Source organism: Podarcis gaigeae (assembly GCF_964106915.1).
Source record: "Podarcis gaigeae genome assembly, chromosome: 9".
NCBI classification, from domain to species: Eukaryota; Metazoa; Chordata; class Lepidosauria; order Squamata; family Lacertidae; genus Podarcis; species Podarcis gaigeae.
The window spans coordinates 59,302,029-59,329,276 of record NC_139685.1 but is presented as its reverse complement, the minus strand read 5'-3'; the positions used below and the strand labels follow the sequence as shown (position 1 = coordinate 59,329,276).

Sequence of the window (27,248 nt, the reverse complement as noted above, 5' to 3'; positions counted from 1 at the left end):
CACAGGCTAGTTAGGTTTATTTCCATCAATCTGAAGAATTCAGATCTCCCTCTATTTTAAGAATTGAATGGGGCATTTCTGAGATGCGGAATTTCTACTCTCCTCTTTCCCACCTCCATGCTGCTTTTCAAAAAGGTGAAGCATATGTAAGAACAGTCAGCAGGACCAGGATAATGGCCCATCTAGTCCAGCATCCTGTTCTCACAGTGGCCAACCAGATGTCTATGGGAAACCAAGGAGCAGAACATGAGCACAAGAAAAGTCTCTCCTCCCATGACTTCCCAGGAACTGGAATTCGGAAGCATTGCTGCCTCCATATGTGGAGACAGAGAATAGCCACCATGCCTTGTAGCTGTCAGTTTGCATTTCTTGGTGCAGAAAGTATTGATCTGATGTGTAGAGATATTTCCTATTCTACTTCATTCTAGAGGGTTCTGAAAGCAGGTTAATGATGTTTGGGTTATACTTCTAGAGAAGCTGAGTACAGTCATACCTCGTGTTGTGTTTGCTTCATGATACATTTTGTCAGGTTGCGTTCCGCCGCAACCCAGAAGTACTGGAAAGGGTTACTTCTGGGTTTCACCGCTCGCTCATGCGCAGACACGCAAAAAGACGTCACGCGCATGCGCAGACACAGCACACGCACAGATGCCGCTTGCATTCTGCTCATGTTGCGAACAGGACTCTGGAATGGATCCCGTTCGCAACCAGAGGTACCACTGTACAGCTGGTTTAAACTGGTTCTCTTATCTCTTCTGTCAAAATCATGCTGACTATAAAAGTACGGCCAGAAGGAGCCTGGGTTTCACTTTATCTCTTTTCCTTCTGGTGTGGTGTTCTGTACATAGTATGCTATAATGTTAAGGTTTAGACTTACTACAAGTTATAGTAAGTTTAAGTTAAGTACGCTGCAACTGGATTTCTTATGGACAGTGCCAATCCTGAATGTATTGGATTTGTGACCATTATGCTCATTTGCCTTCTCTGCAGGAGCAAATTCCATAATTCATCTGTCCTAAGTTCAGCTTCATTGAATGTCCACAATTTCTAGTGTTATGAAAAAAAACTTTTCTGCAACGCTACATCCCCTTCTACATTTTGGTGGCCTTTTCCTGAAGTGACAGGCCAGACACCTTAATTATTCTCGAGACTAAAGAAAAATGAAAACCCGAGATCTGAGAATTAAAAATATACCTTTATTTATAAGACAGACTTACATCTCCTTCCATAGGAACCAACACTTTAAGATCAATGCTAAGACCATAACAACAAGGCAATGCAAGAACCAAAAACATTTTGCAACTTCAAAACAATTCTGGCATCTGCATCAGTGCAACATCCACCCATACAAATGGCGGCCATTTAACACCAGAAGGTTAACAGCGGTTTTAAGTGCATTGTGAGTTTACAACGGTCCTAATAGCAACAAGACAGAAGTTCAGTAGCTGGTATAGAGAAATGGGCCAATTTTTATTCCAATGTCAGCTATTTAAAATTTAGTGTTCTGCAACTTATCAGGCAACAGAGACACCCCTTTCTCTGCAATACTCCCTGCCCAAGTCTATTAGTCTTTCTGAAATATATGCCATGTACATAGAAGTTTGCCCTCCCCCCCCCCCCCCATAATAGCATTTGAAGGAAATCAGGAGTGTCACCTGTAGAAGCTTCCAAGATCACCCCTTTTTCATTACATATTAGCAAAATGCTAAACTAGCACAGACGCAGAAAAAAAAATTCCTGGGGCATTAGACAATGCTGCCTACTATTCCCACTACAACAGTCTTTTCTCAATATCTCTGTTTCTCAATATTTATGTATGGTAGGATCTGGTCCCTCATGAAGTGCTTTTTCCAAAGAAAGCCACGAATCATGGTATGTTAACATGGCCCATCTGCATGAACAGTGCTTAAATCTCAGCGCTGTGAGCTATAGGAGTTTAAAGCCAAGAGGCATTAAAGAAAGACATTCAGTGCAATACCTTTGCTTGACACAAGCAGCCGATTTGATTCAATGGGGGCTAAAAGAGTGGCAAACCTCACCCCCTCCACCCTCAATGTGATTACTGGGTTTCTGAAAGGACAGTAATGGGCAACTTAATAGCTGGAGCCCCGGCAAGAGACAAAAGCTGAAGGTTTGGCATGACCAAGATGAAAGACCTCCATCTTAGCACTTTCAAGGGAAATAAGCCTTTCATAGCCTTAAAATTAATAAGGAACGTTTTCCTAATGCTGCTGAAGTAGGGGAACATCCTTGACAAAAGGATTATGGAGACTAGGAAACACACATATATGTTGCTCTTTGGATCATAGATGGCTCATGTCTGGAGTACGCATGGGTGGCAAGACAGCAAAAATAAAAAATAAATCTTCAGCTGGCCTCTCTTGCCCCCATGGCCATGTAGATTTCCCCTTAGCTAAGCCAAGAAACTCTAAGAGGGAAACAACAGTGAACATCAGATTGGGTACTCCTTTTAAAAATATCCTGCTGAAAGAGAACCAAAGTGTTCCTCCCAGTCTGTGGTAAAGCAGCCTTCTGAACCCGTCAACTATGAATCGTTTGCGGGACCATAATAAAGTCAACCGGCTGTGGTTTTCAGATGATCAAGCAGTCACCTGAAAACCAGCAATCGTTTTAGGCATCACCACCACTGAAGGGAAGCCCAAGAAGTGGTTGTATGAGGTGTTCTTTCACACCAAAAGTGGAAGGCAACTGTGTACTAGAGCAATAGCCCCCCTCTTTTTTCAGAAATAGATGTGAGGCAGGTCAGGAGTATTGATGGACACCACCAGCACTTCTACGAGACTGAGAAAAAATAAATGCAGCATTTAGTGCCAAAAGCCAGAATTCAAAACACACATTTCAATTGAAATATGGTGCAGTTGTTACTGACACTTTAGGGAAACTATTTTAACACAAACACTTCCATCTCGAGGATCCCATAAGAACAGAACTATGCTAATTTTTGTTAGTCCCCCACAAAATACTAGCAGGATGAAACTGAAGCTACTGTTGCTTTGTGACCCAAGGTTTAACTTTTCATTCCAGGATGGGGAATCTGTAGCACATCAGTTGTTGTTGGATTCCAGTTTCCATCAGCCTCAACCAGCATGGCCAACGACCAGGGATGATGGGCGTTGTAGCCCAGGAACAGCTGAAGAACAGGTTCCCCACAAAGACTTTAGTTCCACCTCCTTCCAATACTTTCTACCTCTGTGTTTGGTGCTACAAACAACATTTGGAAGCATGGTTCCTATTAACACAGTAGTTGCTGAACTACAACTCCCATCAGCCCCAGCCAGCATGGCCAATGTGCAGGGATGGTGACCTTTGTAGTTCTGTAACACCTGGAGACCCAAAGGTTCCCAACTCCTGTATTTATGTCAAAAGGACACTGCCAACTGTTTTTGTTCTTTGAAGGCTATAAAGGAAAACTTCCCCTAGTTCTTCTTAAAGAAGTGGAATTTAGAGAACTTAGTTTTTTTCTTTAAAAAAAAAAGGGAAGGTGGGAGTCAAGAATGCCAAAATGTTAACAGGGAACATTTAGTATAGTGGCTAGCAATAAGCAGCAATCATGTTGGCTATTGGGACTTTCTGGTGCTGATCAAGGAATGTTTCAAGTATTAATAGCTGTGTTCCTTCTCATTCTACCCAATACCAAGTAGCTTTACTGAGGTTTAGCTAGCCTAAATAGAGGGCATCTGTGCAAAAGTCGCAATCTTCTTAAAAAAAATAAAATTCATATTTCTAAGGGTTTCAGGCTCAGTTATTTAAACTGTTAAAAACAGGTGTTTTTGTGTGTGTGCTTTTAGCATTCTTCAACAACTGTTTCAATCAATGAATACAATTTTTTCTTAATCAGACGAAACCCAGGACTCAGGATCAGAGTACGTTTGATGCCGGAAGTGAAGCAAGCTCTGGGGAAGAAATCCCTGAAACTCGGCCATGAACAGCAGTCCTGTTTGAACACCAGCGTCAGTTCAAAAGTAGGAACGACAGTGGGGTCATAGACAATCTTATCCAGCTTTTTACACACATTTCCTGTTTCTAAGTTGACGTGAATGACACACCCCCTTAAGCCACAAGGCTCGGTGGAAGAGAGACGCAAGACGTCTTGGGCTATCCTCCTGGTTAGCTTCTCAGGGACTAGAACCTTAGAGCAACGCAGTTTAGTCTGTTTTGATTTAGATAGGCAGCTCTCCAGCATTCTAACTAGACTCTGACATTTCTGTTCCTCAAACACCATCTCATTAAAGTTGGGTTCGGGCACTACATAATCCCAGTAGTCAAAATCTGTAAAGGATAGGAGAAGAGGAAAGAGATTCTCAGTTACCAGGCAAGAAGCCAGCCAGCCACCACCTGCAGTATCAAATAATTACAGCAAGCCAAGAATTCACATATTATATATAGTGTGTTTGTTGTCCCCCCAAGCTAATGTAAAATAGCAGCTAGGTCTACTGTATCTGCTGCCAACAAGCAACCCCACTTTGACTTCATGCAGAAATAAACAGTTTATCAAATTGCCTTTCCCTTGACAAAGTGGTTACAACAGAAGAGTCATGAAGTGCACTGCAATCAGGATATGGCCCTTTTGCCACTAACAAACATTTGATTATTTACTAAAAAGGAACAGAAGATGATGTTAGTAGAAAAACACACAGAGATGACATACAAGACTCCTAAGCAAGTGACCCAATCATGCTTTTCTTAATAGATTACATTTGGGCAGGCTGTCAGAAGATGAGCCAAATTGCTTCACACACACACACACACACACGCCCAAAAGAGAAGCAATTTGTTTACCTCACTAAATTAAACGTTGGAGGAAAGTTAGGCACAGTTTTCACCACATCTTTTTATGTGGCAAAGAGAATAGCAAGCAAAACTGTAAGGCTGCAATCAATTTGAATTAATGTTTTGCTGAGTCCAGTTGGATGAAAAGTTATTTCTCACCTATAGGAATGCTTCAGTTTTGCTAAAAGGTACAGTATATGTCAATACGTTGCTAATATTTATGTGCAAATTTAGGAGTTGCAAGCTTCGGTTGCTCTATCTGGTCCCAAAGCTGGTGAGGAGGACGTTTAGTTTTCATCAGTAGACATGTTTGTTGTTCTTGGGGCTATTTTGATTGTGGCAGGATAGTTTTAAAAGGGGATGGAACTTTTAGAAATATTTCAGGTAGTGTTGCAAGAAAGGGCTGAGTGGTAGCTCTTTTACTTCTAATAAGTGCTTAGCCTGCAGATGTCAAATATAACGCAGATACTAATCATCTGGAAACTATTGAATTAGTTTGATAGCTCTGCTAAAATCACAACCATTTATTTAGTCCTTATTCATTTTGACTTTCATATTAGGATGCATACTGATAAAGATAGTGCTTAGAAAATGGATTTCATGGCATTATTATTTTGGTAAGCAATAACTTCTCCAATCCTTGGGTTAAAGGTTCTCTGCAAAATTTTGTGTAGTTTTCTTTTGGTGGAACACATTCCAAGGACCAGCCCTAAAAAAATCAAAGTTGATACCCAGCTGGTGTAAAAAAAAAGAAAGGGTATGATTTTTCACCATAGTTGGTGAACACAGCCATGTTGCTGGTTTGCAAATGTCGCCTATTGGTTGTGGTTAGTGTTCAGAACAGTTTATATGGTGAACTCTCCTGGATCAGTCCAATGGTCCATGTAGTACAGCATCATGTCTCCTACAGTGGACAACCAGATGCTTTGGGAAGTCTACAAACAAGCTGGGTGGATCAAGGGAATGCTGTCGTCATAGTGTATCTTGAATTCAGTAAGGCTTTTGACAAAGTCTTCTGCAAATTCTTGCAGTGAAGCTGGTAAAATGTGGGATGCGTAAGGTGGATTTGTAGCTGGTTGGCTGACCAAAGTGCTCACTAATGGTTCCTCATCATTCTGGAAAAAGAGGCAAGTGGGGTGCCACAGGGTTCTGTCCTGGGCCTGTTGTTGTTCAAAGTCTTCATAAATGACTTGGATGAAGGAAATGAGGGGATGCTCATCAAATGTGCAGGTGCCAAAGTGCCGCAGAAGACAGAACTGGCATTAAAGATGACCTAACAGATTGAAGACTTGGGTCCCAACTAACAAAATGAATTTCAACAGGGAGAAATATAAGGTTCTGTACTTATGCAGGAAGAACCAGATGTACAAATATAAGATGTAGGACACCAGGCTTACCAGTAGTACATGTGAGAAGGATTGAGGGGTCTTAGTAGACCACAAGCTTAACATGAGTCAACAGTGTGATGCAGCAGCAAAAAGGGCAATGCTGTTCTAGGCTGCATCAACAGAAGCATGGTGTCCCAATCAAGGAAAGTAACAGTACCACTTTATATTGCCTTGGTCAGACCACACCTGGAGTACTGTGTCTAGTTCTAGTTTAAGAAGGATATTGACAAGCTGGAATGTGCATAGAGGAGGGCACCAAGGTCTGGACACCAAGAATGGTTGAAGGAGCTGGGTATGTTTAGCCTGTAAAAGAAGAGACTGAAAGGAGATAGGATAGTCATCTTCAAACATCTCAAAGATTGTCACATGGAAGATGGAGCAAGCTTGTTTTCTCCTGCTCTGGAGGGTAGGACCTGAACCAATGAATTCAAATTTCAAGAAAAGAGATTCCGACTAAATATTAGCCAGAAGCTTCTGATGGTAAGAGCTCTTTGACAGTGGAACAGACTCGTTAGAAAGGTGGTGGACTCTCCTTCCTTGGAGGTTTTTAAGCAGAGGTTGGATGACCATCTGTCTGTCTTTAGTTGAGATTCCTGCATTGCAGAGGATTGGACTAAATGATCCTCAGGGTCCCTTTCAACTCTACAATTTTATGATTCTAAGCAGTACATGAGCACAATGAGTCACTAGTATTGCTCCTCAGCCAGTGACTATTATTCAGGGGATATAAACATCAGTGTAGTAGTCACAGATAGCCTTATTCTCCATGAATATATCAAATTCCATTTCACGGCCATCTAAATTGGTGGTGACCACCCCCACATCTTGTGCTAGCAAATTCCATTGTGTAACCATGCCCTGGGGTGGAGAAGTACTTCTTGCCTGTTTCAGATTCATGAGATGAACAGAAGTTCTAGCATTAAGAGAGAAAAATCACTAAAGGCATTGAAAGCAACCTATTGAAACAAAATAACAAGTCCATCACCTATTGAAACAAAATAACAAAATTGTCGATACAATTTTTCTTCAGAGCTGTCACAAGGCTATAGCTCAGTGGTAGAGCATCTGTTTTGAATACAGAAGGCCACAGGTTTGAGCCCCAGCAACTCCAGATAGGGAATCTCCAGTCAGTGTAGATAATTCTGAACTAGTTGGACCAATGACCTCAGTATAAGGAAGCTTCCCATGTTCCTATCAGGAAAACAGTATGCTTTCCCCATGAAAATGTGATTTGTCTCCAACTACTTTGTTTGGCGTGATAATTTGGGCACAGCACACATAGCATAGCGAAAAGTTGCTAAGAGTGTTGCGCAATGTTTTGCAAAGGCCTAACAATAGTAAACTGTTCAGTTCTTGCAGGCTAAATTGGGGGGGGGGGGGGACTTGCTGCTTAACATGCAGTTGAATGACCAAACTTCAGGGCCTTAGGAAGAGCTTCAGGGCTTTAGGAAGAGTCTGAGATCCATTCCACACATGCTACACACATTTTGCATAATTTTCCATGACGCATCCACAAACAATTTTAATTCGGTGTGAATCTCATCATCATTTTGATCTTTCTGGAAGATGAAATTGGGTGGGGGGGATTGTTATATCCTCCAGCTGTTCACACTAGCTGACACCAAGTTCAATTTTAGGGTCGTTCATAAACCAACAAACTGCATGAATTATTATTATTATTATTGCAGAAGACTTGTAGCCTAAGCACCTCTCTGTGTGTATACATGCAAGCCCAAAAGCACAATTGCAGATCTTGCATCACAGCCTAATGGAACCTGGATTGCATTCAGTTAGTAAGTGTGGCATTAACCACCAGCATCTGAACCCACTCACCAGTCACGGGTGCTGGCTGAAAGCGTTGCTGTATCAGTTCAGAGATACATGCAGAATTTTTAAGGTTTAAGCTGCTGGATGCCACCATTCTGAAGAACAGTTGTCCTTGCCACCAAGAGGCGGGCTTACCTCTCTGGGTTAACTGAAGGAAAAAAAAAAGCAAATATAGTTTATTGACAGGCCGTTAGACAATAAAAAGATAGCAGCACACAATTCTCAAAACTGGAAAAGCTGCAGCAGGAGAAATTTGATATGCATCAGACCACAAGGTTTTGAAGAAAACAATCTATGTGTTATTTACAATCCATTAGCAGTTTAGCAGTTTAAAGTCTGGGGGGTGGGGGGGAAGAGAGTGAAATCAAACACTTATTTTTTAAAGAAAACTAGAGAATTTATTTGTTGTTGTTTTTTAAAAAAAGGGGAGAGCAGTTCACAGGCAGATTGCAGAACAGTAAACACAATCCATTAATTCAGCCCCCAAGACAAACAGCTCCTCTTACCTGCTGAAAATGTCAAGTAAAGTGCACGGAAATTTTAATTTTCTAGAAAAGCAACTTCAGCTTTCATTGGAAATCAGTTTTTAAATAAAAAGTGTAAAAAAAGACAAAAGTAACACGACAACAACCCACCTAGGTATACAAAAAGTAATAAATAAGTGCAAACTTCCACCCGTTGTTCCACACCACCCACCCTTCCTCTCTCTCTCGTACTACGAGAACGACTTATATATACAGATATCTATATATATCTCTCTGCTACCCGCGCCCAATGCTCCACCTCCTCCGCAGGTCTTTAGGGGCAGCGGCAAACTTTGCAGGCGTATGTCTCTCGCCATTGGCGGCTGCGTGAAGGTGAGTTGCGCGTCGGGGGAAGAGGAGCAAACAGCCTCTTAACTCAGTTCACCCATGTGAAAGAAGAGCTGCGGAGCGGCGGGGGGGGGGGGGAGGCGAGCTGATCACTGGATTGGTCAGATTGAATGTCAGAAAGACTTGGGAGAGAGGAAAACATCGGTCACCTGACCTCTCTCTCTGTCTCTCTCACACACATCCATCCTTCTCTGTCAATGTTTGACTCACAGCAGTGTTTTGATCCGCTTCTCTCCTTGCTTTTTTCTGCTCCCCTGATTGCGCACGTGTGCGTGTGAATGGGTGACGTGATGGGAGCAAGTGGTCGTTTCCCCGCCTCTGCCCACCGCCCGCTCCCAAAGGCCCACTTCTTTATTAGTTTATGGATGGCTACATTTAAAGCCCACCAAATCGCTCAAAGGGGCACACGTGGTTTTCACACCCACCCCCCAGAATCCCCTCCTAATCCTCATCACAACCCAGTGAGGTAGTTCAGGCTGAGAGATGGTGATTGCCCGCCCCCCCCCCCCAGTGAGCTTCGTGACCAAATGGGGATTTGAACCCAGGTCCTAGCCTGGCACACTAACTCTGGGGTAAAGACACATTTCCTTCTGGCCAAGGGGATAGCTCAGTCAGAAGTGCATGAGACTCTTAATCTCGGGGTCATAGGTACAAGCAACAGGGTTCCTTCCTTCCTTTTTTGAAATAATTTCTATTTGGTTTTACAAGTATAAAATTATAACAATACATAATACATATCCCTATTTAGAGATTCCTCCAAATCTCTGGACTTCCCACCTTCCCCTCCACGGGTCCTATTGTCAACCTTTTCAACTGCATATTATTCTGTAATCCATATTTTATATCTCTCCATTTTGTCCACAGTATTTGCTACATTACAAGTAGTATTGCAATCCTGCTAATGTTTTCATCTGCTTACAGTGGTCTCCCAGATAGGTTACAATTTCCCCCCATTCTTTATTAAAGTTTTAGTCTTCTTAGTTCCTGAGCTTTCCAGTCAGTTTTGCCATTTCGGCATGTTCCAACAGCTTAGTTTGCCATTCTTCTCTGGTAGGGACTTTGTCTTCTTTCCATCTCTGGGCTAATAACATCCGTGCGGCTGTTGTCGTATACCTAAAAAGTCTTTTCTGCTCCTTTGGAATATTGGTACTTACAATTCCTAATAGAAAAGCTTCTGGTTTTTTAAAAATAAAAGTTATTTTAAACATTTTTTTCAATTAATTATATATCATTTCCCAGAATGCTTTTATTACCTTACATGTCCACCACATATGATAAGAGGTGCCTACTTTATCTTTCCAGCAGGTATTTGTACTTGAAACAGGGTTCCTTTCAACTCTATGATTCTAACATGACATTTTCCATCTTGCAACTCTATTCTGATTGCAATCTGCAAAATATGTGTGCACAGTGGGATCCGGAACCCGTCCACCCACCCCTTAATCTGAGGGGACAGAATTATGCACAGGAGTGATATAATAAGGAAAAATGCAGTATTTAAATGCTACAGGCTTTACTAAAAAAGTGACTGGGACTTAATGAACAGAGGAGGTTGCCAGTGTTACAAAGGCACTGCTCCTAATCTGTTACCGCTCTTGCTCAGGGACAGAGGACACATGTGGTCAACATGTGTCTGGACCTATTTCTGTGATCAGGGAGTAAGCAAGCTCACCAGGAGAAGCAGATGAGTTGCAAGGAGGGATTTAGTTTGGTGCCAGGGGAATCTCTTGCCCGTGAACATCAGGCTGTTATCCTGCTCATTGAGATGGCTAAGAAAACCAGCATCTTAGGCAAATTAACAGGAGTTTGCACGAGTGTTTTAGGACTTTGCATCTTGGGGAGTGTCCCTATAAGGCCGGGAATTTGTAGTCCTCTGGATGTTGTCGGACCCCCAACTTCTATCAACCCCATCCAGCATGATCAGTGATCAGGGACAATGGGAGTGGTGGACTAGCATCTTCTGAAACACCATAGTTTCCCTACTCCTTCTACAAGGAGAGCCAAGACTGGGTCTTTGAAGATCAATGGGTATTTAATGTGGGTCTTTCCTCCAGGGTTAAAAGCAGAGGAGAGGAGGGGAAATTATCGGGAACGGAGCTGGAAAAGGAAGGGTTAAATCTCCTCTTCCTGTGCTCTGGATCCTGGTGAAAATCAGGGCCCTCTGTGCCTAATGATTTTATTTTTTTAAAGCCTCATGTGTTTCCAAGTGATGCACTTTGCATAAGGTGTAGTCTGACCCACAGTCTTGGGATGCCACAATATTATTTTGTGTGTGTTTGCTGTAATAGACTACCCCGAATACTCCTGGAAAAGTACTGCTGAACTTGAATTAAGGAAGGAAAATGAGGATGTATTTTCCTTCCATTCCATATGTCCTTTGGTTTACCACGTTCCTGGCCAGGTTCATATAGTTTGAACAGTTTGTAGGTCAGGTAGAATTTTAACAGGTGAAGCTTCCACCCATAATCAGCACATTTACTGGGATGGCAATGCACTGATGCAGAAAGCTGCAATTCCTAAATAAGAGTGCAAGAAGCATTCTGCTGGATCAAGCCATAAACCCATCTAGTCCCGTGTTCCGTTCTCACAGTGGTCAACCAGATGGCCGTGGAAAGCCTGCAAGCAGGACCTGAGTACAGGGATGTTCTTCCTACTTGTGATTCCCAGCAACTGACCTTCAGGGGCATACTGCTTCCCACAGTGGAGGTAGTACATAGTCATCAATTGTCGTTATGGCAACAGAGCAACCTCTTTGGACATGTATCTGGCAGTACTTAACTAGCCAGCTAAGGCTATTACTGTTGGAATTCCTGCTCCATGATTGCAGTCATGGGATTTTTGTCTGTCACATGACGGTATATGTTTTGACTCCACAGAGTGGGAAGTGATGGAGACAGGATGTTTGTGTTACTGTGTTCCGTGAAGTGGGACTATTGTCCTTTGTTCTTTTTCCCTTTTGCTGTCTGATGCTAGAGAGAGAGGGAGCCATGTTGCAGTGCTCCGTGTGTGTTTATATGTAAATAAAGTAGATTAGCCAAAATGCTGAGTTGCTGGGGTTCTGTTACACAACTGCACAAACTCTGCGGATCCCTAAGTGTGCTGGTGTCGGTTGGCATCGGTTGGCAGAATAAAGCTTATGAAGCTCCCGAACGATGGACCAGGAGGGAGAGAACATGCCAGTCGGGCATATGTCTCTGCCAGGGTCCTACTCAAGGGTAGGCTGAATTCCTGACAATTACCTTGACAAAGGAAATGGTCTGACTGGTTCAGTGGCCTCTTCTAAGCTTTCTTAGAATGCCATCCACACTGACCCCCGCAAACCTATAACAATACCTTTTTCAGCAGGTGTGTAAGAAGGCGGTGAACAGAGCACAACAAATTGTTCCTCCTCAAAATGGTGAAAGCAGGAGTAGGAGGGTCTGGGAGCAGGTGAACTTGCTCAGAGCCGAGAAAATAATTGGGGGAGGAAGGAGGTATATGCTAGAGTGCAATTATTATCAGGCAAGTGTCCAGATAGCTCCAATTAAACTGCGTTGGGGAGATCTCAAGCATCTGCCTCTCCGGGAGACTGCCCATCAAACCCACCATGTAGCTGAAAGGAAGAAGTGGTTATTGTTTTTAATTTTGTTTAAAAAGTTGAGGGGGAAATGTAAAAGAACAGGGCTTGGCATCTTATGTGATTTTCTGCCTTTAAAAGTAAAGCTCTGTTAAGTGGTCAGTTCAGCGGTTCATTAATTAAAACTTCTCTGCCAGTTTGATTGCTGCCTGGAACAGCTCCAAGAGAGCCTAAGTGATTTGTTTGTGGCTCATTAGCCTGATGGATTAATGTTTGTCTGGCAACCACCTTTGCCCAACATTCTGCCATAGGAAGAAAAAAAGCAGTCGTCCCCCAAGGCAAGCTGCTGGCTGCATTAAGTTCAGTGGGGTTGGCACAGGACTCTGCCACTCACTCCAAAGATACTGTGGAACAGCTTGGCTTGGGGGGAGATCACAAAGCTTCACTTGGGGAGTGCATGGCATGGGATGGAAGAGAAATGCACCTGTACCAGCTCCCCTGGAATTAATCCTGTAGGAAGTAAAAACAATATCTGGGCTCTTCTCTTTCAGTGAATGACATTTAAAGCCCTTCCAGATGTATGTTTTACTGTGTATTCCTGATGATTTATGCTCATAATTGGAACAGTTCTGCGATCCACTTTCAAAACTGCAAATGTTTCAGTGCAGATATACCACTTCGTTTCCAATCAGTGCATGCCCTGTCATATCCTGCTGAAATCCTGATACTTTTTCTGCCACTAATGTTCCAGCGGTGTTAATTTTTTTGGGTGTGTGCGTGTGTGTGTGTGCAAGAGCGAACCTCCAGATTACAATAATGCAGTTACAACTAATGAAGCAAAACGATGTGTGGACACTCCAGTACAAATCCACTACAAATACGTCAGTAGCATGGTGTAAGAGTTGCACGCTCATCTCGCTTTGTTGGCCAAGGGAGCCGGCGTTTGTCCACAGACAGCTTCCAGGACATGCGGCCAGCATGACTAAGCTGCTTCTGGCAAAACCAAAGCAGCGCATGGAAACGCCGTTCACCTTCCCGCCATAGTTGTACCTATTTATCGACTTGCATTTGATGTGCTTTCGAACTGCTAGGTTGGCAGGAGCAGGGACCGAGCAACAGGAGCTCACCTGTTGTGGAGATTCGAACAACCGACTTCTGATCGGCAAGCCCAAGAGGCTCAGTGGTTTAGACCACAGTGCCACCCTCGTCCCTGGTGTAGAAACAATCAAAAGTCTGTAGCGCACCTTAGCCATCACTGCATTTGGGTTTCTTATTATGAGCCAAAGTGATGCACATTGTTAAATTGTCACAATCGAGTAGCCAGGTCTTTTGGGGAGCTGTGTCATATTTGAATGCTCCCTCGTTTTTGGGGGTGGCAGGATCTCTACATAAAGCAATATTGCATGTCGTTTAAAGAGCTCAGCTTCTTTCGGAACACAATATTTTTCTATGGGCAGAGAAGGTGTCCCCTGCCTCTGTAGGTTAGGAGTCACATACAGCCCTACACTTGAATGCTGTAGTGATACAATGCTGGAGACGCTTTGCCATTTGATTTGTCTGGCATATAAACTGACCCTAACCCTTTAGCTTCAGATTTTAAGCACATGCTCAATAACTTCAGTGTATGTAAAAGTGCTTAAAAGTCTGCTCCTTATTATTGCTATTTTTCAGAAAAGAAACCACCCCCAGCTTTTTCTCATATATTCCTCAGATGCTGCATTTGCCACCATCATCCCTGACAGCATGTTCAAGATTTTCTTCTTTTTGATATCATTGCTATGTCAAGATGTGAAGCACTAGGTCAATTACAGTCTGTAGCCAATCTCGCTAGAAAACATGCCCCTTTGATCACAATCCCAGCTGCTTTTCAGTTCTAAGATGAGAAATTGTTGCCATAGTGATCCTATTCTGCGGAACACATTCTCTGAACTCAGCATCATGCTATAACAATGTCTGCTCTTACTGAAAGTAATTTATAGAGTATGTGCATTCCCCACCCCCCCAGCACAAGACTCTGCCTATTTACTGCTGGTTCATACATAAATCACAGTTGCATGAAAGAACTGGGCAAGGACTCCATCCATATTTTTTTAGCCAGGTTGTGAGGCTGCCCCACAGTCAATTGTGGGTGTGTGGGGGACAACCAGGAATAACCAAATGCATTTTATTACCTGAAGCAGCCTTTCACAACCTGTGGGTCTCCAGATGTTGTTGAACTACAATTCCCATCACCCCTAGTTAGCAAGGCCATAGGTCAGGGATGATGGGAGTTGTAGTCCAACAGCATCTGGGGACCCACAGGTTGAGAACCGCTGAGTCCTGAAGTGAAGAATGAAATGGTGCCTCCCTATCCAAATACCACAGTGAATCTTATTTCAACATTGGCTGTGAGGCATCATCCTTTACCACACTGGAGGGCAGCCGGATAGCTGAAGGAGTGTGTGTGGTGTCAGGGACTGGTCTGAATCAGATGCCAGAGACTGGTCTGACTCCGAAGATGAAGGAATGCAGGCACAGCAGCCTCTGACAGAGGAGGAGGGAGAGGATTCACCCCCCTGCCTTACATGTTCCCAGAAGCAGAGAGACCAGCAAATTCAGAAGCTGCTTGTTCGAGGCGGGGGGGGGGGAGGAGAGATAGACAGTTTTGAGATAGTAGCTAGGCAACCAGGAGGGAGGGAGCCTTTAGAGATTCTTCAGTTGAGAGTAGTGGGGAAGTCCCTCCCTCCCCTTGATCTCAGAGGACTGAAAGGGTCCAAGAACAACAGAAACGCAGGGGAGAGGCAGGTGTCTGGTGGCACACTTCTTGCTGCAGAAGGATAGGGGACTCAGAGTGAGCAACTGCCATTCATGGGGAGGGCGGCCTGATGCTGATCTCAGTATGTTGTTGTAAATAAAACAGACTATAAACTTGCCAAAGGCTTGCTACTTCTTATCGGAAGCTACCGGAGGGAGGGGGAAATACCTGACATGTGGCACACACAGCTCTGTTGTCCTTCAATACTTGAGGACTGGAGTGCTCACATGCTATATTGAATGAGTGTACAAGCTGTGTGCTTGTGTACAGAAAGAGTGGAGCTGCACACCCATACAGTTCTTCACATGTAAGGAGTGTACAACCTGCATACCTGTGCACAGAGTAGCAGAGCTGTACAAATCAGCAAGTGTAAACTCTTTCACACTAAGACTATACATGTGTACTTTGTACCTGTGTTTGGCATAATGTGTGAACAAGTTTCTCACCACCACTTCTTGTCCCCAATCACCCCCCCCCCATCTGAGATAGCGGTCTCACTCTGGGCTCATGAGGCAGTTTCATTCTAGGCTGATGTAAACTTAAATCTATCCATCCATCTATCTGTCATATAAAGGAGTTCCAAGCTTTGGGGTTTTGTGAATATGCACTGTCAGAGGAAGTAAGCACAGAAGAGAAAATGGCTGTCGTGATGGAAAGCTTAACCTTTTGGAACAGCTGAGTCATAACCTAGTTGCACCCAGTTGCATAACCTAGTTGCACCCGGTGCCAATCCAGAACCATGTCATTTGCTATCAGTACATTGGTACCTGCATAAGAGATGCACCAAGATTCTTCTGGGCAGATCTAGATGAGCTGATTCATAGCCTATACACAAATTTGTGTGTATGTGTGCACAAATGTACACAACGTGGGACTTAGTTCTAAGCTGGGTATTATTAGAACTACATCCTTGATCTTTATTCCCCTGACAAAAGCTTTGAGTCACTCTCTAACAGATGCATAATACGCAAGCTTTCCCATCATGCAGATGCAAATTTCTGTCTTGTTACTAGAAGTTCCTTGATATCGTTTCCAGAATAAGAAACTTGGAGATTGTGGCTTCAAATCGCTTACAGTCCACAAATGCATATGCCTGTACCTAAAATATGGTGCTATATGTTCAAAAATATGGCAGATGGATAGACTTCTTGTGTTTTAAGTCCTCCGTATCCATAATTACGTAGGTGAAATTTGGCTGGGTGTATGCTTGATTACCTTCCTAACTTACCATTTTTAACCTTGTTATCGGTTGGACTCTTTATAGGGAAACTGTCTTTTGATGGTGAGAAAATCTGACTGATTTATTAAAAAAATAAAAATAGTTGTAAATAGCGGATTTACATTGCAGTCTTATTCTGTAGGTTGAGCTCAGTGAGACTTAGTCCCTTGAGTAGATATGCGTAGGATTGCAGTGTTTGATTATGTTTCCCAAATTAGGATCACACACACACACACACACACACAAAAACCTAAACTATGGAAAAGTTGATGTTGAACACCAGGCACTCACAATACAACAGTGCTCTGGCACTACTTCTCTTCTGCAATTGTATTTCAGTGTAACAGCCAAATACCTAAGAATATGAAACTGTGTGGGGCAAACACTTTAATTCAAACCCTATTGGATTCAGAAGAGTAAGGTTCTGAGTCTGAGGATGGGGGAGAGGAATGCTCCTTCTAATCCAGCCCAGGCAGAAAAAAATATATTGCTGTTTTATTTCTGAAGCAGTGAACAGGTTGAGTCTCAGTGGAATGAATGCTGAACTTTAATAACATTCACTACAAATGGTGTCAGCCTTTCAGCATAGGCAGGAATACATCATTGATTTTTTGTTTTGTTTTTTGTTTCCTCAAGTATGAAGTCAGTTTGCAGAGGGAAAACAAAACTAAGCTTTAAAGAAAATAGGAGGGAAATGCCTCTCCCTCCCTCCCTCTCTCCCTCCTGCCATCCTCAACAACCCGTTTGGGTTGACCAGTTCAAGACATCTTGTTTATTGAGCATTCATTCTGCAGGGAGGTTATATGATGCTGAATTAAGCAGATGTTTTCCCCATTGTATTTTATTAAGCTTCAACATTTTTAACATATACAATCCTATACACAATTACAGTACATTGTTTCTCTTATTTTTGTCGACTTCCCACCCAGTTTTCCATGGAGTTGTTGTAAAAAAAACTATCTATTAAACCATAACCACAATGCTATAATCTAGTTCCTTCTGTTGCTCATAGTTCAAATCCTGCTTGCAAATTCATCTTACTCTAGTAGTTCTTTATCATCATCATCATCATCATCATCATCATCATCATCATCAAACCTTTATTGGCATCACTTACAAACATTCAGAATAAATAAGCCAGTGCGATCTCATTACCATTTCAACAGTACAGTCATTTGCCAAAGGGAAGAAGAGGCGAGCAATCTATTTCATCTCTGTGGGTCTCCAGCAAGGGCAGAATCCTGTAGCATACTTTGGCGACAAAAAATCAAATAGAAGAGCTTAGCTACTGTCTTGGTGAGCTCCTGGTCTCTCCCCTGTAATAAGAAGCATATAACCTCTGTCTCTGGTTTCCATGTTGGAAACCATGTTCCATAGATGGTTTAAAAATTGATGGGGGAGATCATCATACATTTTACATTTGAGGGCCACGTGAGCTAGAGTTTCCACCAGGTGGGCATCACATGGGCAGATCCTATCTCCTTCTGCCATACCCGCAAACCTACCCCAAAGGAGGTTAGAAGGATTAGAATTGAACCTAGCCAGCAAAAAAGTCCTTCTTTCTTGCGGGTGAAACAAAATTGTAAATAATTAAGGTTAAATTCTTGCGCCCAAGAGAGTCGAAAATAAAGAGGGGAACATGTTTTTTCTGCAGCTGAGATTAGTTCCTGACGATCTATGTCCCACAGCCTAGTTTTTATCATGGCCTTGGCGATTGGGAAAGTTCTTTATGTAGTCCAAGAAAGGCATCCATTCTTCCACTAAAGACTCATCATTGGAGTCTCTTTATTTTGCTGTTAATTTTGCCAATTCTGCAAAGTCCATTATCTTGCTTATTCATTCTTCTTTAGTGGGAACTTCTTCTTCCTTTATTGTTGTTAGCCGCTCTGAGCCCGGCTTTGGCTGGGGAGGGCAAGATATAAATACTTTTTAAAAATTATTTTATTTTTATTATTATTATTCCTTCCATTTCTGCACATAAAGAATCCTAGCTGCTGTTGTTATGTACATAAACAAATGTGACTTGTTTTTTTTTGAATTTCTGCCCCTATAAAACCTGCATTAAGCTCATGTTATTTCATACTTTCCAGCGTATAACTTTCCTTATTGCAGACCAGGGAGAAGAGTCAGGGGAAGAATATTGGAAGAAATTCAAAGACTAGTTACAGAAATATTGCAAAATCAATGAATGTTAGAATGATGTCGGATAGAAATTAAGTGGTTTCCAGCTGTAATGTTTTAAGAGAATATGGAAAAAAGGTTTAGAAGCAGGTTAAAAACTTATTGATAAGGATTTATTGATAAGGATTTGCTGAATTAACAATTTGAATTGGAATACAGAAAGGGAGGAATGAGGAGGTCTGGGAAATAAGTTAAAGGAAAATAAGTTATGGAAACTTTGTGTGTTTTTAATTATTTTTATTTTTGTATTCTTGTTATTCTTTTTTTCTTTTTTCTTTTTTGATTTTTATTGTATTAATATTGAAAATTCTAATAAATATCTTTTGAAAAAATAACTTTCCTTATTGCAAAAAAGCCCATTAAAAGGAAAATCTGTGTGGTTTGTTGCGCAAGAGCTGAGGCGAGAGTTGCCAGTGCTGTGGACCAGTCCTAGCCCAAGGGGTTGGCAGCTGGCGGCTCCTCGACCAAGCCTGCCCTCCCAAGTAGCACCAGCTGGTGAAAAGGAGATGTGAATGAGCAGCATCTGTTGCAACATGATTGATAGTTTGTTTGTTTTTTGGACACAGACCCTTCCATCCAGCACATACAAACCACATTTCTAATGCCCAAAGAATCCTGGGGACTGGGTGCTGTGAATTGTAGCTCTCCGAGACTGAAACTACCATTCTCAGGATTACTGGGAGGCAGTGCTGTGTGTGCTTTAAATCTAAGGTGGGTTTGGAGCCTGAAGTTTTAATGGTACAGCCTGAGCGTGTCAGTATCTGACTGAATCCCACCCCAAAATAGCAACTGTCTGGATCCACTCCAAGGTGCACTGCAGGAATTGGTCCACATTCTCATCACAAGAAATATAATTCAGAAGTTGAGTCCACGGAAGACTTGACTGTGGTCAGAAATCCACCTAAGGTATATGCCCACATAAGCCAAACTGTAGCAGAATGGACGGGCAGCTTTGGCTGACTGGTGCCTTTACTTATCTGTGCAGCTTGAAATTGTTTTTAATAGTATCATAGAATTGTAGAGTTGGAAGGGATGATGAGGGTCATCTAGCTCAAACTCCTGCAATGTGGGAATATTTTGCCCAAAACAGAGCTCAGACCCACAACCCTGGGATGAAGAGTCTTGTGTTCTACCTGGTCTATGTTTGTTGATTTAAAAAAAACCATTTTGGGATGTTTCATGGGATGTGATTCATAAAATAAATACATACATACTAATATTATTTTGAAACAAACAAATAAATAATATGTGCAGAGCCCTCGGGTTCTTCTCCTGAAATTTCCTACAGTTGTGTGTCTAAAAGCTTGTGGTAACTTGCTAAACTCTCCAGTTTTCATTCAGGATCAGGTGTCACATGTGAGAAATATTTCAAAGGGCATGTGAGTCAGGATTTTGGGCAAGAAGCACTTGGTAACTTTATATCTGAAATTTAAGGATGCCTGAACTCTGGAGCACTCAACAGGGTGATCTCCGGAGCCTGCTTGCTGTATCTTATTTGTATCTGTGCAACTTACACCTCTGCAGACTTTTAAAGTTTAGCCTGTATCATCTGCATCTAAACAGCACGTTTTTAACAGATACTTCCACTGGGAACTATTTGCATTTATATTATTATTTGAATGAGAGAGAGATAGGGTTGAGATTTCGTAAAGGAACTTCACCATCAGAGGCTGCACACACACCACATATTTAAGACATTTGCCTTCCCCCAGAGGAATCCTGGGGACCGTAGTTTATTACAATTCTCAGCATCCTGAACAAACTCCAACTCTCAGGGTTCTTTGGGGGAAGCCATGTGCTTTAAATGTATGGTGTGTCTGCAGCCACAGATTTTGCTATTCTGTACTCTGTGTCAAAGTGCAAGTAGATAAATAGGTACCACTCTGGCGGGAAGGTAAATGGCATTTTTGTGCGCTGCTCTGGTTCGCCAGAAGTACTTAGTCATGCTGGCCACATGACCCGGAAGCTGTACGCCAGCTCCCTCGGCCAATAAAGTGAGATGTGTGCCGCAACCCCAGAGTCGGCCACGACTAGACCTTTACCTTTACTCTGTGTTTAAGGCTCAGCTCTGGGCGCTGAAACATGGACTCCTGCTGTCATGCTCTAGAAAAGCCCAACCTGATGCTGCCCAGTGTTGCTGGACTCCAAATCCCTGAAAAGTTGTCATATTGGCTGGGGCTGATGAGAGTTGGACCCCCCCCCCCCAATACCTGGTGGACACCGAGTTGGGGGAAGGCCACTGTAGAGTGACTGTCTTCGACCCATGGCAGGCCTTCTCAGTGGTGGCTCCCCATTTGTGGAATGCCCTCCTTGATGAGGCGCACCTGTCTCTCACATTATTAACATTCAGGAGGAATAATGGTCATTTAGGCCTTTATTTCCCAGGGAGATTCTTTGAAAAGAGTTCAACAGCACCTAAAATTGGCTGCAGACAAGAATCATGGACATTATCTGAACCCTCTCATTTCACAGTTTTGCCACTTTTTCAATCCTGAGGAGCTTTGGTGGGATTTCTCTGCTGATCAGTAGTCACAGCAAACACCAGGTTTTCTGCACGTAGCCCTTAGTTAGCCTGACACCAGCTATTACATAGCCAGTATTTGCTAGAATCAGCCTTTTGCAAGATTACATAATCAGATTTGCACAACTTTTGATAACTGGAGGTTGACGGAGCCTGAGATACAAGTTCTGTTTTACCCAACAGGGCCCTCAAGACTGTTTGAACTTCTAACATAACCCCGTCTTTACATTGTAATGTACACTTGTGTTGCAAGCTTATATCCTCAGAGCCGAGTGATTTCTCTGTGTCCTTGTGTTAAATGTACTGGAGTTTCAACCCTTGTTAGAGATAAAGCCTCAGACACAGAGAAATGCAAGCAGCTCTTAAAATGCATGTAGCAGGCCTCCCTGCTTTCCTCCTCCCCCACCCGTAGTCGGAGGAATTTCAAAACCAGCTTGCTATGTTATAGAAGCCTTGTTTAGGAAGGGTGGAAAAAGCCTGAGGCAAACAACCCCTTAAGCATATATGATGTTCCAACTTCCAGAATGATAGTCAATTCTAGTCTGATGCCAGCAAAACCCAATGTAGCTCAGCTGGTTAGAGTATGGTGTGTAAATGCCAAGGTTGCAGGTTCAATCCCTGTATAGGACAGCTGCATATTCCTGTATTGCAGGGCACTGGAGGAGATCAGGGGTCAGCAAACTTACCGCACTTGGGCCGGTGTCTCCAGCGCTGATTGTGCGGTGGGCTGGAGGGCGGGGGAGCGCTTGCCCATATGCATGTGCACACGCGCTTTCCGGCACACTTCTGGGTCGGAGGAGCACCGGAAATAGCTTGTGCGCATGTGCACAGGCCTCCTCCTACCCGGATGTGCACCGGAAATAATGGTTGAACATGTGCACGCTTGCGCATGCACACAAGCTATTTCCGGTGCTCCTCTGACCCAGAAGTGGGCAGCCCCACACTGCAGCGCCAGTAAGAGCGGGTGGCGGCAGCAGGTGGCGGGGGTCGCCGCAGGCCAGATAAACGAATCCCTTGGGCCTTATCTGGCCCGCGGGCCTTAGTTTGGGGACCCCTGGAGTAGATGATCCTCAGGGTTCCTTCTGACACTATGATTCTATGTAGCACCTAAGGGCCCCATAGATATCCTTTTTATTGCACTTCCATTATTATTTGCACTTATGGTGCTACTGGGGCAGTTATACACCGTTGGCGTATGCAAAGGTTTTGAGCAGGTCATTTCTAGTCAGTGCATATTCTTCAACATACTGCTGAAATCTCATGACTTTTCACATCACAAATGATTCTCCTCACTATGTTGTGTTAAAGCCCCTCCAGAGAGCAGTAAAAGTAAAGGTAAAGGTACCCCTGCCCGTACGGGCCAGTCTTGACAGACTCTGGGGTTGTGCGCCCATCTCACTTAAGAGGCCAGGGGCCAGCGCTGTCCGGAGACACTTCCGGGTCACGTGGCCAGCGTGACATCGCGGCTCTGGCGAGCCAGAGCCGCACACGGAAACGCCGTTTACCTTCCCGCTGGTAAGCGGTCCCTATTTATCTACTTGCACCCGGAGGTGCTTTCGAACTGCTAGGTTGGCAGGCGCTGGGACCGAGCAGCGGGAGCGCACCCCGCCGCAGGGATTCGAACCGCCGACCTTTCGATCGGCAAGTCCTAGGCGCTGAGGCTTTAACCCACAGCGCCACCTGCGTCCCCCAGAGAGCAGTAACGTGGTAGCAATTGGGGAAGCATCACTGAACTCCTGACCATTGGTCATGCTGGCTGAGGCTGATGGGAGTTGTATTCCAGTAACATGTGGGAGGGCAACACATTGACTACAACTGCAGGAAAGGGGTGCAGAAGAGGATGGTGATAATAATTAAGATTTAAATGTTGGAGATAAGCAGTGTCCAGTGCACAGCGGAATGATGAAAAGTACGTGCCAACATGCTCTATATTACTTTATTTACACTTCAAAGCTGGTAATTTACAGAAAAACATTTTCCCTCTGCCGGAGCAGAGAAAGGCATCCTCTCTCCTCTAAAGCACGGAGAGAATCAGACTGAACTGCAAAGAACAGTGAAAAACAGGAAACCAGTGTACGTCACATCCAGTCTCCTTTCCCGTGAGAAAACCCAACAGCACTTGACTGTGGAATGTAAACATTGTCTTGTGACAAGCACTTCGCTGCTCAGTGAAGGAAGCAGAAACCAACATCCTCCCCCTTTCTGTGAACATCACTGGGCAGCGTGTTCGTACAATATCAGTACAAACCCAACTTCTGCACATAGGTACAGTGTTGATCCCTTGATACAATCTTGGACAATACATCAGCAGGAATTTCATTACCTGGCATATAGGACACCGTTACGAGTCCCTTTTGAATACGTTCCCTAGCATGTTGCAACTTCAATTGCAAGTGCTTTGTGCTTTGCTTACAACCTTCAGAATTCAGCAAAGCCAAACATGCTTTGTTGTCCTGGTAAACCTGGATTGGACATTTGACAGGAATTTTCATGTCTTTGCACAATTGTAACAACCATTCACAATCCTTAAGTGAATAAGACAGTGCATTCAGTTCAGCTTCACAAGTACTTAAGCTAACTGTTGTTTGCTTCTTGCATGACCAATCAAATAGACCCTGATTGTACTTATAGCAAACTCCAGACGTACTTTTCCTGTCTGTAGTATCACTTCCAAAACTTGCATCTGCAAATATCTCAAGACCACCAGACTTCTGATTGTTAAATCTCAGTCTGTAATGCATAGTGCCTTTCAAATACCGCGCTATGCGTTTCAGAGCTTTCCAATCCTTAACAGTAGGATTGTTGACTTGTCTGCTTAGCAAATTACAGCTAACAGCAATGTCAGGTCTTGAACATCTGGCAATGAAGTTTAGCTTGCCTAGCACACTTCTGTACAGTGTAGTGTCAGAAAATGCTTCTTCAGTGTCATCTACCTGATAACCTGTTGTCATCGGTGTGTCTACAGGGTTAGCATCCATCAGGTTTAGTTTGCTTAACACATCAGCAATTTTACGTGACTGGTGTACTAGAATGTTACCATCTTGATCTCTCTCTATTTCCAGAGATAGGTAGTTGTTTACCTCACCAAGATCTTTTATGTCAAAGTGCTCTTTCAATTGAGCTAGGGCATTATTGTACATTGTGACATCCTTCCAAAAGAATAAAAGATCATCAACATAAAACAAACAATACAGTTTCTTTTGCCCCTCCTCTTTGACAAATACGCATGGATCAGCTTTCCCTTGCTTAAAACCTAGAGAAAACAATACTTCAGTGAGTTTTGTGTGCCAACACCGTGCACTTTGTTTGAGACCATAAAGGGACTTCTTCAGAGCACAAACAAATCCCTGTTTTACCTGTACGCCATCAGGTGGAAGCATATAAAGTGATTCATCTAGAGATCCGTACAGAAAAGCTGTATTCACATCATGGTGACTAATGTGTAGATTCTCTTCTGCAGCTAGCTTGAGCATAAGCCTAATGCTCTCATACCTCACGGTGGGTGAGTAGGTCTCGTGATAGTCTTCACCTGGTACCTGTGCAAAACCTCTGGCTACCAATCTGGCTTTGTGTCTGACTATCTTGCCATTTTGATCTGTCTTCGCTTTGAAGACCCATTTGCTTCCAAGCAGTTTCATTCCTGGAACTACTGGAACAAGGTCCCATGTTTTGTTCCTTTCCAAGGAATCAAGCTCAGCCTTCATGGCATTTAACCATGGCTCAGCTTCCTTTGAATCCAAATCCTGGATTTCTTGGAAACTTGAAGGTTCAAACACCTTCTTGGAGCTTTTAACAGCTGTTACTGCTATCTTGGCAAACTCATCAGCAAATCTCTTTGGAGGTCTGCCTTTTGTTGCTCTCTGTGACCTGCGAATTAGCCTTAAGTCTTCAACACTCTCCTCTTCCTTCTTAGGAGAAAAGTGACCTATTGTGAACAACGGTTCCTCCAACTCTTGATCAGAGCTTTCAGAGGGTCGCATAGAGGCTTTCGCACTCTTGAAATCCTCTGAATCACCCGATTCAGTTTCAGACTCAGAATCAGAACCTTCATCAGTGGGTGTGGGTTGTTGCGGTTGCTTTTGACTATCCTCAGTTTCATCACTGTCATCAGGATAACATTGGAAAATTCCCACATTCTCCCCCCACTTGGCATTGTACTCAACACTTCTTGTGAGCTTAATTGTCTTAGAGTCAGTCATCATTATTCTGTAAGACCCTTTCTGATAACCTAGAAAGATACCATGCAATCCACGCTTGTCTAACTTGGAGTTTTGTGGTGAGTGAACCCACATGTCAGAACCAAAAATTTTCATGTGTTTGATGTATGGCTTCTTGCCAAACATCTTCTCATAGGGGGTACAACCAATCGCTGAAGATAACCTGCGATTATAACTGTAAGTGAAACATGAGAGAGCTTCGGCCCAATAACTCTCTGGAAGATTGGCATCATGCAGCAAGGTTTTTAACCCTTGAAGCAATGTCTGATTTGCTCGTTCCGCAAGTCCATTCTGCCATGGCGAGCGAGGACTAGACAAATCGTGTTGAATTCCTTTCTCAGTCAGAAAAGCTTCAAACTGCTGAGAAGTGAATTCTCCCCCGCGATCACTGAAAAGAATTTTTATCTTCTTACCATGCACATTTTCCAACCAAGCACAGAATTCCTTGAACCTTGGAAAAGCCTCTGATTTCTGCTTGAGATTGTACACATAAATATACCTGGAAAATGCATCAATGAGAACCATGAAGTACCTGTTTCCACCCAAAGAGGGCGCTAGTGGTCCAACCAAATCAGCATGAACAACCTGGTATGGTTCTGTAGCTTGCCTACTAGACACCTTACCTTTCGCAGCCATTTTTACCTTGTTTGCTGCGCATGCCTTGCACTTCATGTGGTACCTGCAGGGTTTAATAGTCATACCTTCAACCAAGGCAGGCATTTTAGATACTGCCTCAAAATGCAAATGACCAAATTTTCGATGAAAATCGTGAATACATTCTGCATGCAAACTTTTGTTAGAACCTGCAATGCAACAAGTGTCATCCTGCACAACATCATCAAAATACAAAACATACAAACGATCAACATATTCAGCATGCAATACATAATCATTTTTCTTTGTGATGATGCACCTTTTGTTCTTAAAGGAAACGTCAATTTTCCGCTCATTCAGCTGTCCAACGCTGAGCAGATTATGCTTGGCATCTGGCACATAAAGCACATCCTGTATCGATAAGTCCAAACTGTGAAGAACAACAGTTCCGTAGCCTTTACTGGGAATTGTGTTGTCATCCGCCTGGTGAATCGCACCTTCCTGCGGTGTAAAAGACACGAACAGTCGCTTATCGTTGCACATGTGATGCGTTGCAGCCGAATCAACAACGAAGAAAGATCTAGACGTCTTCTGGACCTCTGCAACCTTTGGAGTGAAGCGTGAGACCATTGCCTTGTGCTGCGTTGTCCTGGACACCGGACCTTTGCCTTTGCCTCGGCCTTTTCCACGCGATGAGCTTTCGCTGCGCTGCTCTGTCTTGGCCCTGGGATATCTGCATTCCCTCTTCATATGGCCTAGACGTCCACACGTGTAGCATTTCACTGCCTTCAAAGCTTTGGCGCCATCTGGTGGTTCCACTGCACTATGGGATGACGTCTGTGAAGACTCCCCCTTGCCCATGCAGCTATCACCCTGGCGGTCAGCTTCATTCTGAATCATGGCAGTATCACAGGCTACTCTGAGTTGAGCATTTGGCTGATTGGCATCAAATTCCCCACTTGCCTCATCCAGCCTTCTGCAGCTAGCCATCATGACTATGGCATTAGCCTTCTGCGTCATCTCTGCTGCTTTAAATCAGGCTGCTTCATACAAGCTGCGTCTGTGTACAGCTGCTTCAATCCAAAAGCAAATTCAAAAACAGCCTCTGCTTTGTGAACCTGTGCCTTTCTGCTTAACTGCTTTGCTTATCTGCAGCTGCTTCAAACCGCATTCCAAAGGCAAGTTCAAAAGTGAAAGTTCTCTCTGCTGTCTTAAATTCATGCTGCGACACTGCTGCAGCTGCTTTACTTTCGATTTCCCCCAGCATAGGAAAAATTTATCCTTCTAG

At 43.4% G+C, this 27,248-nt stretch overlaps 1 protein-coding gene across 2 annotated transcripts; it reads right to left on the bottom strand.

The window, feature by feature from the left end:
- Positions 1-1,176: 1,176 nt before the first annotated feature.
- Positions 1,177-8,910, bottom strand: DDIT4L (DNA damage inducible transcript 4 like). 2 transcript variants are annotated; one of them, XM_083756976.1, is made up of 3 exons: positions 8,790-8,910; positions 8,013-8,154; positions 1,177-4,290 (listed from the first exon to the last, which is right to left on the bottom strand). In XM_083756976.1, the coding sequence occupies exons 2-3, from the start codon at positions 8,098-8,100 to the stop codon at positions 3,806-3,808; spliced, it is 573 nt and encodes a 190-aa protein (XP_083613102.1). In that variant the 5' UTR covers positions 8,101-8,154; positions 8,790-8,910; the 3' UTR covers positions 1,177-3,805. The 2 variants fall into 2 exon arrangements, with proteins under 2 accessions (XP_083613102.1, XP_083613101.1); XM_083756975.1 differs by lacking the exon at positions 8,790-8,910 and adding an exon at positions 8,513-8,731.
- Between the last annotated feature and the right edge of the window lie 18,338 nt (positions 8,911-27,248).